Source organism: Felis catus, chromosome A2 (assembly GCF_018350175.1).
Source record: "Felis catus isolate Fca126 chromosome A2, F.catus_Fca126_mat1.0, whole genome shotgun sequence".
NCBI classification, from domain to species: domain Eukaryota; kingdom Metazoa; phylum Chordata; class Mammalia; order Carnivora; family Felidae; genus Felis; species Felis catus.
Genome location: NC_058369.1, coordinates 98,829,970 through 98,844,618, shown reverse-complemented (window position 1 = coordinate 98,844,618; position 14,649 = coordinate 98,829,970). Strand labels below are relative to the sequence as shown.

General features: G+C 36.8%; 1 protein-coding gene across 1 annotated transcript; it reads left to right on the top strand.

The window, feature by feature from the left end:
• Nucleotides 1–838: 838 nt before the first annotated feature.
• PDK4 (pyruvate dehydrogenase kinase 4) lies at nucleotides 839–13,623 on the top strand. The gene is made up of 11 exons (XM_003982778.6): nucleotides 839–1,207; nucleotides 2,147–2,288; nucleotides 3,696–3,767; nucleotides 4,536–4,720; nucleotides 4,883–4,969; nucleotides 5,453–5,530; nucleotides 7,257–7,333; nucleotides 9,343–9,441; nucleotides 9,642–9,752; nucleotides 10,055–10,168; nucleotides 11,306–13,623. Exons 1-11 carry the CDS (start codon nucleotides 1,078–1,080, stop codon nucleotides 11,447–11,449), a joined length of 1,239 nt encoding a protein of 412 aa, XP_003982827.1. The 5' UTR covers nucleotides 839–1,077; the 3' UTR covers nucleotides 11,450–13,623.
• Nucleotides 13,624–14,649: the final 1,026 nt, after the last annotated feature.

Genomic DNA, 14,649 nt, shown 5'->3' with positions numbered 1-14,649 from the left:
CTCTCACAGCACATAGTTTGTGCTGGACATTTAAGAGTAGAAAAGAATGTCTTAGGCGAAGATTTGGATTAAGGACATTCTGTACAGGAGGTCAGAGTGAGCAAATTCTCTGGTGGTAGAAGAAGGCAAGTTAAACTGACATATTGATCCCTTTTTAACTTTGTTTTTCATTAAACCTAATGAAGAGAGTTAAACCTAATGAAGACAATGTATTACTGGAGAAAAACAAATTGATGGCCTTTTATGGCCATAAGAAAAAAAAAGGTATTTGGGACAGTTACTCAAGTCCGAGTCCCAGCAAAAGGAACTTTCAGTTCCTGACTTGCACCCTTTGCTCCTGGAGAAAAAGCTGGAAGAACTCTTTAGGCTATTTATTTCTTCTAGGCAGAGAAGCTCATACTTTTGAGTGCAGCTGATTGGCTACTGTAGAAGCCCGCTCTGAGCAGGAACCAATCACATCCCGGAGCCCAGATTCTTGGAAATAGTTTCTGGCCAAGAATGCGTGACATTGAGACAGCCTCCCACTTGTAAACAAGGACGAGTCTGGGCGGGTCCCCAGCCTACGCGATCGGCGACCCTGTCCCAAGGGGCTGATGATCTTGACCCCAAGTACCTCCAAATGTCTGCTTCACCTTTCCTCCTCCCCCCACTTATTCCTCACAGCCTCGGGTACTGGTGCCAGGTCTCTCCACCGACAGGACCCCGCGGCCGGGGGCGGGGCCCAAAGTTCTTTATCTGAGCTGATTGGCACGGCCCCAGTTCTGGACGCGTCTCCAAGTCCCAGTGACTCCTCCCCTTTGGAATTGGGGGGAGCGTGTGGGGACACAAATAAAACCACGGGAGGCGGCGGGTGGTGGCCAAACGCGAACTTGAGTCTCCAGCCGCTCGCTTTCCTCCGACTCACAGCCGGCCACCTCCACTCGGAAGCACCCCCCGAAACTCAGCCCAGGCCAGGTGCACAAGCCAGTCCTCTCTCCCTAGACGCGCACCGCCCCCTCCTCGGTCCCTGGTTTTGCTTTCCTCAGCCTACGTCCCTTAAGCCAGCCCCAGCGCTCGCCAGGCAGGGTGGGCATCAAGATGAAAGCGGCCCGCTTCGTGATGCGCAGCGCCGGCTCGCTGAGCGGCGCCAGCCTGGTGCCCCGCGAGGTCGAGCATTTTTCGCGCTACAGTCCGTCCCCACTGTCCATGAAGCAGCTCCTGGACTTTGGTGAGCTGGGAAGTAGGGCTGGGTGGGGGCGCTGGGGTTGGGGAGCTGCCTTAACTTTCAGCCCTTGTGCAGGGAGGGCTGGGCTCACTGCTTAAAATAACTGGGGTCCCCAATCTTGCTGAACCCTGGAGCCTCGACGCCTGTGCACCCTGCCCTTTCCTAGATCTGTCTTATTTCTGACACTTTGTGCCTACAGGTGAAGGCCACTTGCTGACCCGCTGATACTGGATGGTTTGAGCTCATCTTTCCGTCCAAACCTTCCAGTCAAAATACTTTTTGCTTTCAGTCACCATTTCACAATGGATTAAAAACTTTATCCCCTCCTCCACAACATAATACTTTTTGGAGAAGATTCCTAATGTTATAAAGTAGCCTCAAGTTAATTGAAATTTTAGCCCTTAACCACCTTCCACCCGTTCACAGGGTATATACATATCTCTGCATTGCTGACAAATTTGTCTCTTCCATATATTTGCATTACTGCCAAAAATGTTTGCAAACTTTCTGCAGTAATCTTATGAAGAAAATTTCAAGGATTTAAATGTGATATTATTTAATACTAATCTGGAAACATCATGACTCTTATCCACCCTCTTATCCCTCTGCTCCAATTTCATATCTAGAACTCTCTGAACCAAGTTGTCTGGTTAACATGGTGTTGACTGAGCTACAGTATATTCTGACTTCATGGAAATTAATCCTCTTTCAAAAAAAGAAAACAATAATTCTCATATTGGTCATCTAAAAAAAAAAAAGTAAAGAAAAAGACAATGAAGAAGGAGATACTTACTTCTGAATTACCTGTAAATAATAACCCAACTGAGGGTGAACTATAATTGTATGATGTGTGTGTGTTCAATATTGGATAGTTAATGTTATTCAAATGTATCATTTGGATCTACTTTTCTCCAAAAACTAAATAAATGTTATTTATTACAGGTTCTGAAAATGCATGTGAAAGAACTTCCTTTGCATTTTTGCGACAAGAATTGCCTGTGAGGCTAGCCAATATCCTGAAGGAAATTGACATCCTCCCTGATCGATTAGTTAATACCTCTTCAGTGCAATTAGTTAAAAGCTGGTAAGTGGTCAATCATTCCAAAACAGTCTCTGTTTTGAAGACAAGTATCTGAGTATGAATTCTTATAATTTATTAACATCATAATTGGAAAACAGGTGGTCTGAACAGTAACTATTTTTGAAAGATGTAAAGATTTTTTAGTAATTCAGAGTAAGTTATCATAAGGACAGTTATATAGCTATAAACAGACATTTTATCCTGAAAAAGTACATAATTTCACAATATAATTGTATTTTAAATAGTAAAAGACAGGGTTTGATATTGCAAAAGAAATCCTACTTGAGAAACAGACAGGAATGACTACTACTTAGAGGGTCTAATCTTTGTTACTCACAAACTGATTAACAGCAGGCTTTGGGTTCAAATCCTGCCTCTTCAGGATTCTCTATGCCTTAATTCCTCCATCTGTGATAGAGGAAAACAAAGTATATGCTTCAAAGGAATATGTGAATGAAATTAAATGAGCTAATTCGTTAAAGTACTTAAGACAGTACTTGGCACACAGGCAGCACTTAGCAAGTGTGTTATTATCAACTCATTTTAAAGATAAGGATACTGAGGCTTGGAGAGGGTAAATCACCCAAAGGAAAAGATTTTCAGAGAACAGGACCAAGGTATGCAGACAGTCACCTTACATCACTCTGATCCACTGACTGCACAGCTTTTTGTTCATTGATTCAAGAAATGCATATTATATTATATTATATTATATTATATTATATTATATTATTAAGCAATTATAATCTGAAACACATATTAAAAATTACCATTTGAAACTCATATTAAATCTGTAGTATTTACTGACTTTCATGACTTCTACTCACCTATGAATGAATATAGTGGGAAAAAATAGGACGGAAGTCTTCCTTAAAAAGTTATTTCTAAATGCAATAGAAAAAGAAAACATTTGTCAGATAAAACAAAAAACTGACTACTGATTTGGAATGATTAAAGAAATATAAATTTTACGTTAGAAAGTTGAACGTTAAAGTTGTAACTTCATATTTTTTTTAATTATATTGTTTTCCAGATGTCTTGAAAGAACGTTTTAATTTTATTTATTTATTTAAAATTTTTTTTTTAATTTTTTATTTATTTTTGAGACAGAGAGAGACAGAGCATGAATGGGGGGAGGGGCAGAGAGAGAGAGGGAGACACAGAATCGGAAACAGGCTCCAGGCTCTGAGCTGTCAGCACAGAGCCCGACGCCGGGCTCGAACTCACGGACCCGCGAGATCATGACCTGAGCCGAAGTCGGAGGCTTAACCGACCAAGCCACCCAGGCGCCCTGAAAGTTTTAATTTTAAACATAGTTCTTTCTCTTTTTGAAAGTCATTTTGAAATGAGTTAGCCACTTGTATCTGACTGCTCAATTTTGAAACTTAAAGCACACCTGTCACTTTATAGGTATATCCAGAGCCTGATGGATTTGGTAGAATTCCATGAGAAAAGCCCAGAGGACCAGAAAGCATTATCAGAGTAAGTTCTATGCATTGGAATAAAAGTCTAAAACTTTGGCTATTTCCAGACATACTCCTAAGATTTTTTTTTTTAGACATAAATTAAAGGAACTACAACTCTGAATGACAAATAATCTCCCCTTTACAAATGACAAGTTTGGGCTTGTTGGTTTTTTAAAATTGATAAAGAATGATAGCATTGAAAATGATGCTGAGTACGAACAAGTGCGGAGAACTTTTTATTTTTAAGGAATTCTATTTTTACTATAAATTTAGTCTGATGATGGCATTTGCAGGTGGATTTAGTATTGCATAATATTAATAAATGTCATTGTCATGGGAGATTGGACACTTCCTTTCAGAGTCACTGACAGTTTCTGACTGTAAGAATAAGAAAGAAGAATCTTTTTATAAATCTGACAAGAAAATTCAAAAGTTTTTTTCCACAGTGGCACTCTAGAATCCTCCTTCATAGTAATTATTTTTTAATTATTATTTTTTAAAGATAATGCATAAGGAACTCTTAGAATGAATTCACCAGTTAGAAAGCTGGTACGTTTACATGTAAGTTAGAAGCCAAATAAATCTGTTTGTGATACTATTTCCTGTACATAGTCAAAGAATCTGTAGTGAGAGCCTTAATAAAACTTCATCCAAACATTTTATCATTTTAGTTTGTTAGATGGGTACTTACAAAAAGCTTTAGCTTTCTTTGAAATAATCTAAGGACTATAAGTGAAAGAAACTTATTTGAACTTTCACTAACTGTTCATGTGTTTTGGCTTAGTTTTGTAGATACTCTCATCACAGTTCGAAATAGACACCACAATGTGGTTCCTACAATGGCACAAGGAATCATAGAATATAAAGATGCCTGTACAGTTGACCCAGTCACCAATCAAAATCTTCAGTATTTCTTGGATCGATTTTATATGAACCGTATTTCTACCCGGATGCTGATGAACCAACACAGTAAGTTAGTTCATCATGTTCATGGCATATGGAGATGGGTGTAGAATATAAGCTAGACCCCAACCAGATGTTCTGTTATTCAGGGGCTCACATTCGTTTACAACGGTAGCTTTAATCATTACTATCCTGATGTTTATAACAACTGTTCTTATTTGTCAACAGTTCTTATATTTAGTGACTCACAGACAGGAAACCCAAGTCACATTGGAAGCATTGATCCAAACTGTGACGTGGCAGCTGTGGTCCAAGGTAATTTCTAGATTTCTATATTCCTCTGATTAAAAATACATGCTATATGATTGACATGTCTATAGTTAAGGTGACTTTGTGAATGAATTTGTATTCAGAGTGTTCCATTTATATTTTATAAATACTGTCATGAAGGTCATTTGCTTTGGAAAGTCAGGGGTTTAAACATTCATTTATAAAATTATAAAAATCCAAACATGAATGGCTAATTTCCATATTCTTCTATATTTATTTGATCTCCGAAGTGGGCATAATCCTATTGCTACAGCTATAACTTAACCACTGCCTTAATTTTTTCTTCAATCAAATATTTAAAAGGTATTTTTTCAGGTAAATAAACACGTACTCTAAAGAACATTTCAGATATTTAGGGTACAGGGTAGTACACAACTAACTACATGAAAGATTACATGAAAAGAGTACATGAAAATTTTACTTGGCATAAGTGTATTTCATCATTATGAAAAAAACCTTCTATTTCAGATGCCTTTGAATGTTCAAAGATGCTTTGTGACCAGTATTATTTAACATCACCAGAATTAAAACTCACACAAGTGAATGGTAAGCTATAAATAAAACATATTTTAATTTATAGAAAATTCACTACTCTCCCAGTATGATTACTTCTTGTAAATACAGAGCAACTTCTGTGTTGCTTTTCTCCCTTCTGAACTTGTCTAGAATTTGTACGCTTCTTTTTTGAAGCCACGGTTCTCTTTATCTCAACTGGAAAGTTCCAACTGAGCATATTCAGTTGCTGCTGCTGATTCATAAAGAAGAATGGTTTAAACAAATAATTTAAGATTTAGAGTAGCCACAAAGTTCCAGTATCTTAGATCAAAAAGATAGCTTATTACAGAATATAGGAGTCGGGGAGGCCAGAAATAGGAGGAACCACTGGTTGTGGATGCATCCTCCTGGAGAAGTTACTCATAAGATTGGGGGGAAAACACTTTAAATTTACTGTAAGAAATAAGCTAGTCCTAGAAGGCCAAATACTGTATGATTCCACTTATCTGAGGTATATAAAATATTCAAACTCTGAGAGGCAGAGAGTTGAATGGTGGTTGTCAGAGGCTGGGGGCTGGGGGAGATGGGGAGTTGCTATTTAATGGGTGTAAAATCTCAGTTACATAAGATTAGTAGGTTCTAAAGATCTGCTGTACAACACCATGCCTACAGTTAACAATACTATGTTGTATGCTTAGATATTTAAGAAGGTAGATCTCATGTTAAATGTTCTTTTAAAAATGTTTTTAAATTAAAAATAAAATTATTTTAATTGCACTATAAGTATACACCACTGTTTTGGAAGCAAAGCATACTTCAGTGACTTCAACTCTAGGGCACCTGAAAAGACAGGGTCTTCCTACCTTGAAGTGATAATATGATGAATGTCAGGCTCTGTTTTTAGCTTATCCCATGGTGCTTCTTAAAGAAAAACAGTAAAAATTAAGTTGTTGGAATTAAAAGTGCCCTAACTTATGGACTGGGGATATGTAAATATAATTGCTGAATTAAAAATAGGAATACAAATAAAGATTGAAAAATACCTTTAAGCATCTAAGCATTAACAGCACTGTTGCATAATACTTGTAGATAAACTTCTTGAACTGTTTGATCAAATAAAGAGGGAATTGTGCCAGACATTCTGTTTCTGATTCAGACTTTGCCAAGGCCTGGAACACCAGAGAATAATACTTTTATTTTTCTTCTCAAACAGTATTATGAGGTTTTTGTTTCTCTGTTTTCTTTAACCTCTCGGTGAAATGTAAGCATATTTTGCCTGTAAGATTTAATGTTTGGGTGATAAAGATCAAGAATAATCAGATATGCTGTTTCCCATAAAATATGAAAATTATAGTTAACATTAATTTCAATGTTATGCTATGGACATATTTATTTTTTTCTTCTTTCTTAAAATGCATATAATTTTAACTCTGAAATTTCCCAGTACAAAAGTTATGAAAGCAGAAACAAATAATCTACATAATCTAATTTCATAATCACCCTTGTGACACACTTCATCTGACTTTATACATTGTTAGAGAAATGCAAAAACTTAATCATAGAGCACAAGACAGCAACTGTAATAGCATTTTGAAAATAAGACAGTTGTGTTTACTGTTTAAGAGGGAAGCTTCTTGGGGAGAGTTTCGGAGTACAGAAAGATGGGGAGTATTCTAATCTTGAGAATAAGGGGTATCTGTTAATTCGCATAGATATGGAAGTTTGTTTTAATGAAATATTTGCTTGCTGATTTTAAATGAGTTTAAATTTTTTCTAGGGAAATTTCCAGGCCAGCCAATTCACATTGTGTATGTACCTTCTCACCTTCATCATATGCTCTTTGAACTATTCAAGGTATGACACTTCACAATATAATTTCAATTTTGTGGGGTTTTTTTATTTTTAATTCACAGGTTACATTTTTATTTCCTTTATCATTTCCCTCTCAATGGAAGCATCACTGCCTTCTCCCGAACATGATTCAGTACTCCTAGCAGAAGGAAGCTCCAGTTAATGTTTGAAAGGGCACATGCAGTTCATTGTAACATTAAAACGTACTTGAGAATGCACAATATGATTCACGATGTCTTTAGTGCTCCCTGTTCTTATTATTTTCTCAGGTGTCCAACAAAGCACTAGTCATTCATGCATTTGTTAAGGAAGGTCATTGGGTAAATGTTCCAGTGAATGAGGCCTTGTTACCTTCACCCCCACAGGACACTCCAGCTCCAAATCCAGACATGGCAGGGCTCCAACCTGAGTCTGGAATATACTCAGAAGGCAGGGAAGGCAGTTCCTTCCATGATCAGCTTTAACATGCATATGAATCACCTGGGGTTTTGTTAAAAATGCAAATTTTGGGGGCGCCTGGGTAGCTCAGTTGGTTAAGCATCCTTGGGCTCAGGTCATGATCTCACGGTTCGTGAGTCAGAGCCCTGAGTCAGAGCCCTGCGTCGGGCTCTGTGCTGACATCTCAGAGCCTGGAGCCTGCTTCAGATGCTGTGTCTCCCTCTCTCTCTCTCTCTCTCTGCCTCTCTCTCTCTCTCTCTCTCTCTCAAAAATAAACATTAAAAAAATTTTCTGATAAAAAAATGCAAATTCTGGTTCAGTGGAACTGTTATGGGGTTTAGAATTTTTAATAAGCCAACAGGTGATGTTGCTGGTCCACACTCCACACTTTCAATAGCAAGACTGTGGTTCAATGCTTGTCAAACTTCAGTATGCATTAGAATCATCTGGAAACCTTGTTAAAACACAGATTCTTAGCCTCAGCCCCAGATATTGCGATTCTGTATATCTGAGAATTTGCATTTCTAACAAGCTCGCAAAGGATGTGAATGTTACTGGTCTGGGGTAGCCCGATACCATGGATCAAATCCTGTCCTGGGTTTTAACATCGAATTAAAACTGTGCTCACACCGAAAAAAAGCTCCGTGATGTTTTTCAAGAATCCCTTGGACTGACAGAGGAGGAAGCCTAAAAAAAGTGAAATTTGCCTCTAATTCTGATACAGCTTTTCTCAGACTCACTGTTTCCTACCTTATTCTAATGTTAGTGCAATGAGGTATCGATTGTACTACAAACATCTGATCTATTTTCTTTTACTTCAGCTAATGATTAGAACTTGCTATTATATACAAACCAGAAAGCAGATAATGTACTACAAAAAGGTTAGAGAGGAAAATGGGTGAAATAAACCAAAACTTTATCTGCCTGAGATTCATGCATTTGTCTGAAAACTTGTTTGAATTTCTTCTTCTGTTGAAGGCCAAAAGATGCTTTTTTCGTTAATTTCATTTATTTTTAAATTGAATAGTCCAACTCCTAGAGTTATTTTGCCATCATTGGTAAAAGTTAAGATGATAATCAAATGCAAATTGAAATTTAATTTAGAATTATTTACTATCCTTTTAAATAGTAACAACCTTTCCCAGCAAGTTTTATAAAAGCCAATAAATTGGTTCAATGATTCACTGTTCATTTGTTATGTAATAGTCTTTGGTGCTTGGATGTAAAATGTAATGGAAAGACAAAAAAGAGAGAGCCAGGAAATGGACTATAAAAACCAATTTCTACATTTAAATTAAGCTTACAAATAAGAAGTTGACAGCTAGCAGAATTGTTTTTCCATTAGACATTACTCCCAGGAGCTATATTACATGGTAAATGAATATTTTTCATTATACATCCTGCATGACACATTCATAAATGGCTATTTACAGAGCTGTTTTACTACTAACTTAAAAAAAAAATAGGAACTTTGAATTGCCCTCTGTGCTGCTTTTATTTTAAACATAAAAAACAGTTATTTATTGTTTCTCATTCTTCTGCCATTGAATTCCTTATGGTTTTGATTTCCTTAGAATGCAATGAGAGCGACAGTTGAACACCAGGAAAATTGGCCTTCCCTTACACCAATTGAAGTGATTGTTGTCTTGGGAAAAGAAGACCTTACAATTAAGGTAACCATTCTCTGTGTTTCTTTTGAGTCTCTCTTGAGACAAGTAAAAATGTGTCCGTAACAATCAAGCTCTCTGCTTTTGGCAACAGATCAAAGTCGTGTATACCAGGTGATTTTTAAATGAAGGAAAAAATACTTTTCTATAGATAAATGCACGTTGTTTTTAATGTATAGCTTTGGTGACTTGTTTGTTTGCTTAAGATTTCAGACAGAGGAGGTGGTGTTCCCCTGAGGATCATCGACCGCCTCTTTAGTTACACATACTCCACTGCGCCAACGCCTGTGATGGATAATTCCCGGAATGCTCCTTTGGTAAGACCGATTAAATGACTAAGTTCATCCCAGCCACTCAGTCCTAAATGTAAAGCAAGGATTACAAGGACGTGTTTAGTCAAGTTAGTCAGTTTAGTTAAATTGGGCATGGGGGGTTTGAGGAAGAATGATACAGCAAGCTGAAAATGGTAAAACAATTCTACAGGAGGTGTCTGATTGGAAGCAGAAAATATTTATCTAGGTTCTAGAACATCAGTTTCGGGGAGGATAACTCCTCCCTCCATTTTGTATTTCAGTGATCAGGTACACTTCTTTGCCAATAACTGATTTTTCCCCTCTAGGCTGGTTTTGGTTACGGCTTGCCAATTTCTCGTCTCTATGCCAAGTACTTTCAAGGAGATCTGAATCTCTACTCTTTGTCAGGATATGGAACAGATGCCATCGTCTACCTAAAGGTATCCTTTAAATGCAATAGAAACAATCATAGTTCTGAAAACAATGCCTCCTTTACAGGCCCGAGTTCCATGGTCCACAGTAAATACCCCAAACTGAGTTAAAGCAAATAATGATGACTACAAGTCATTTTATTTTCTGTTTGGTATGTGTAGATATACAATTTAAAATTTACTATGGTAACTTACCAAACTGGAAGTGGGACCAGGCTCCCTGCCTCAAGTGAAGCAAAATTATTTCTCAAGAAGCATGCAAGCTTCCAAATGAGGAGATGCTCATGTGAATTTTTAAAATCAACACCTTTTGGCATCTGTGAGAATAGTGGGGAGTATATGCTAATAATGTTCCAGCCTAGAAAACAACTGATATCAACATACCGAAGACGTTAAGCTGACCTTATTAGAAATCCAGGGAAGGAAAAACTAACTGCTCACAAGCTGTCAGTGGGATGTCTGGCATTTCCTGATTAAACTTTAAAACTTGGTACATGTTTTTTTCTATTTCTGATAAAGCCTCAATTTATTTGTTAAGGTCACTGCCCTTATTCGTTAATCATTTTCCAACTGTTTTGACTGAACATGTATTTACAGATTTTAGCGACTAAAACATTAAGCTTGCAGGCTCCCATTTTGTGCAAGGGAATTATTTGCCAAGAGGACTTTGACTACCTGAAATAGTTAATGTATTCATTTCTTAAATGAGCAAAAGTCTTCAAAGTACTGGGAAAGATTAAGAGATCATAGATTTATAGTCTCAGATTTTAATAAATTAATTGTATCAGATTAGGGCTCTATCACACATACAAAGGTTTTTGTAAAGAAAGAAGAGCTTTGCTATTCAGCTCTATCACATCGGCAATATCCAAACAAGGGGCATGTGTAAATATTGAATACAAATTCTGTTCCCCAATTTATAATTGTATATATACTGTTTCAGCCCCTATAGGGTAGAAATAACATTTGCTTTTTTTTAGTTTTCTTTTATACACGCCTAGCATACTACTGATTGTGGTGTGTTATTACTGAATCAATCAAAGGGATATATTTGAATGTTTGAGTAATTTTGAATAATCACTTCAAATACAAATTATGCCATGAATAACTTCTTTGGTTTGATTTTTCTTCCCTGTCTTCTTTCAGGCCTTATCTTCAGAGTCTGTAGAAAAACTCCCCGTCTTTAACAAATCAGCCTTCAAACATTATCAGATGAGCATTGAGGCTGATGACTGGTGTATCCCAAGCAAGGAACCAAGGAACTTGGCAAAAGAGAAAATGGCTCTGTGAAAAGGGACACTCAGGACACTCTAAGGGATCAAAGTGGGCCTATGCCAGTGCTGCTTCTTGAGTGTTTGTGTGTGAACTCCTGTTTCCTCAAAAACAAACAAAAGCAACCCCTTGGTCACAACAGTGGTGCAAAGAGGAACAACTGTTTCCGTGACCCAGGAGAGCGTAACGTAGGCATTAACAGATGGCCAGTCTCTATTCTTTTAATGTAGCCTAACGTATGAGCTTATATCAAATCCTGAAGCAGAAGAAAGCCTCAAGTGTCCATGTCTTTATCAACAAGAATGGGAGTAGAGTGAAGTGAAGATATAAGCTAACAGTTTCAATAGACTGATATTTAGGCCTCTGGTTGATGGCAAAAGACACTGGTATTTATTGCACACCGAATGTCAATATGCCAGTATTCCCCTGCCATCAAAGGGCTGGGGCGTAGTTTAGGCTATGAGATTAGACGTGTACGTAAATGTACATCTCACACATTTCTATGCGCTGCAGTGGGGGTAAGCTGGTGACTAAATAACATTTACTTTGAACGTTATTTGAATGAGGAAGAAAGAATCAAGACATTTCATTCAAAGTTGCAGCCAAGGCATTGGGCCCGTGTAAAAATCTCAGAAGAAAACCTCTTCTGATAAATATAGTGTCTTCATTATGCTGCTTTCCTGTTCACACTTCATGTAATAAGTGAACAACACGATATTGCCAGGTGCCTGCCTAGTCTTGAGTGAGTTTTAAAATATGCACTGAATTCAGGATGTCGGCAATTAGCAGGGGAGGAGAATTGCCAAAGTGATAACAACGATATCTCTCACCTTGCTTTATTTTTAAATGAAATGGTAGGTTGGAAAAGCCAATGTTAGAGAAAGAAATCATGCATTCAGAACCTAACTCGGTAGCAAGGGCTGTTCTCTACCCTGTAGTGGTGGTAATCCAATGATGGTATCCATTTTCTAGGCTTAACAAGATATATTTTTGTTATATTTAATTATATCCTCTACACTCCTGCATTACTATGTCTATAAAAACAATTTCTAATTTTCAAATGGTTTGAGAACATTAGAATTTAAATACTTTTTAGGATATTTTTAACAAATAGCCTGGGAGTAAGAGGTTTTCATGCCCGGATGCTTTCATTTGAATCATTGAGAGAGGGCTGATAAATGAAAGTTGTAATGCATATGGAAATTTGTGAAGCTCAAATATAATATGTAGGTTGACAGGCCAGTCTACTGTATAACTCCCACAAAAAGAATGGAAAAATGAAGGAAGGAAGGAAAGAAGGAAGGAAGGAAGGAAGGAAGGAAGGAAGGAAGGAAAGAAGGAAGGAAGAAGGAGGGAAGGAGAAAAGAAAGGGAGGAAGGAAGGAAACAGAAGACAGGCATCTTGCTTTTTTCCCTACAAATTATTTCAAGAAATTATCTATATTTTCATAGATAAATTACTGGCAAGAGGATGAATGGATGTCTTTCAAAACACAATGGCTTCTTTAAATGGTTCTCTCACTCTTGTGAGATAATAGGCTTTAATGAGGTAATAAACTCACCTGTTCAAATTGATGTATAAACCGGGATTTAGAGAAAAATATAGAATCTTCTGCATTGTTAAATAATCGGTACTGTTTGTATATGTTGAATTTAACATTTTTGTGTAATTTTCTTGTGGCCTAGAGTTGTGGTGTTTCTTGTAGTGGCCAAAAGGGCCTCAAACAATTTGTTGTGGATGTCAGACTTATCATGAGAAGTCCTGCATAGCAACTTTTCTTGATGGTGGGACTCTGGCTCATGCATTTATCGATTACACAAAACTATTTACAATAGGTTATTTGACTTTTCAGTTTTTACTCACTGAAATTTAAACGTTGCATATAAATACTTGTATTTACCAAAGATTTAAAGCAGTTGATTAATTAACCCAAACACTGTGAACTATCTTTAAAATACTAGAGAAAAAAATGTTAATATCTCAATAACATCAACTGGGTAAATGGAGTTCTATGAAATAGAAACAGTCTACATTGGTATTTGTAAAATCTGCGGAAGAACTTTAGGATTCTAGCAGTTGGATACTGAATGTTCAGGCCCACTTAAGTTATTGATGTATAAATTGTGTTTTTGTTTCTATGTACAATGAGATGTAACCATTTTTATAATAAATATTTTTATTATAATAGTAAACATGGTCTTTTGATTTTCATTTCTCAAATTAATGGCAAAGTACTAAGAAAAATTTGAGGTAAAATTTTCCTCACTTTGTATTCAAATCTAATTTATCTATGTATTGGGTATAGCCTTTTAAAAGTATTGAAAGTAACTAAAAATCTTGATTTTTAAACAAAAGATAAGTACTTTACAGCAGTCCAGAAATTTCCGATTGTCCTTGGGTATGCCCCAATAGCACATAGTACATAGTATGATTACTTCCATAAATATATTCAATAATAATTTCTGTGATGCATACATTCTGTATAATTTTTGGTACATTAAAAGTTTCATTTGGTGACTGTTTTTACATAATAAATACAGTAAAGTACCAAAATAATGATAATTTACGTTCCCAAACAACTTCTGGATTAAATGTCTGAATAATAATAAGGTAGAAATTGAATAGAAAATACTAAATTAATCTTTACACAGTCTTTCTTAACTAATTTAATCCTGCTTTATCTTTAGACAATATCCTTTGCCTACATTCATAATGCCCTTATGGCAAAGTTTTGTAAATAAAAAAGAAAAAGGTGGGGGGAGAGGAAAAAGGAAGAAAGAAAGGAAAGAAAAAGAGAAAGAGGAAGAAGGAAGGAAGGAAGGAAAAGTGGAATAGGCTTGTCATAACTAAATTCTAAAATCTTCTCAGAATAATCATATTTAAATCAGAAATGTCATCAACCTAAGGCATTAGACCTGACAGAGCATATTGTAAAGCCCTTTATCAATGATACTCAGGGGAAGTACTCACCATGCCTCTAAGGAAAGTGCATGCACACGTGTGCGCACACACAAACATGTACACACACACACACACACACGGATTTAGGGGTACAGTTTTCTTGGATTAAGCTGCTTGGAAGGTAGAGGCTTAGTGCACTTTGCAGACCCAGAACGTTCATCCACATTTCCATAAAAACTGCAAGACTTCAGTCCCCACAATTCTGTATGTATGTATGCACACATACATCTTTTTGACTCCAGTCCAAGGTTACTAAT

What these genes read in the sequence shown, in the direction of transcription:
- PDK4 (XM_003982778.6), top strand. Translation starts at nt 1,078, where the DNA reads ATGAAAGCGGCCCGCTTCGTGATGCGCAGCGCCGGCTCGCTGAGCGGC. An exon ending in AAAACTCACACAAGTGAATG is followed by an intron (nt 5,531 to 7,256) that starts GTAAGCTATAAA and finishes AATTTTTTCTAG; the next exon opens with GGAAATTTCCAGGCCAGCCA. An exon ending in TGCTCTTTGAACTATTCAAG is followed by an intron (nt 7,334 to 9,342) that starts GTATGACACTTC and finishes TGATTTCCTTAG; the next exon opens with AATGCAATGAGAGCGACAGT.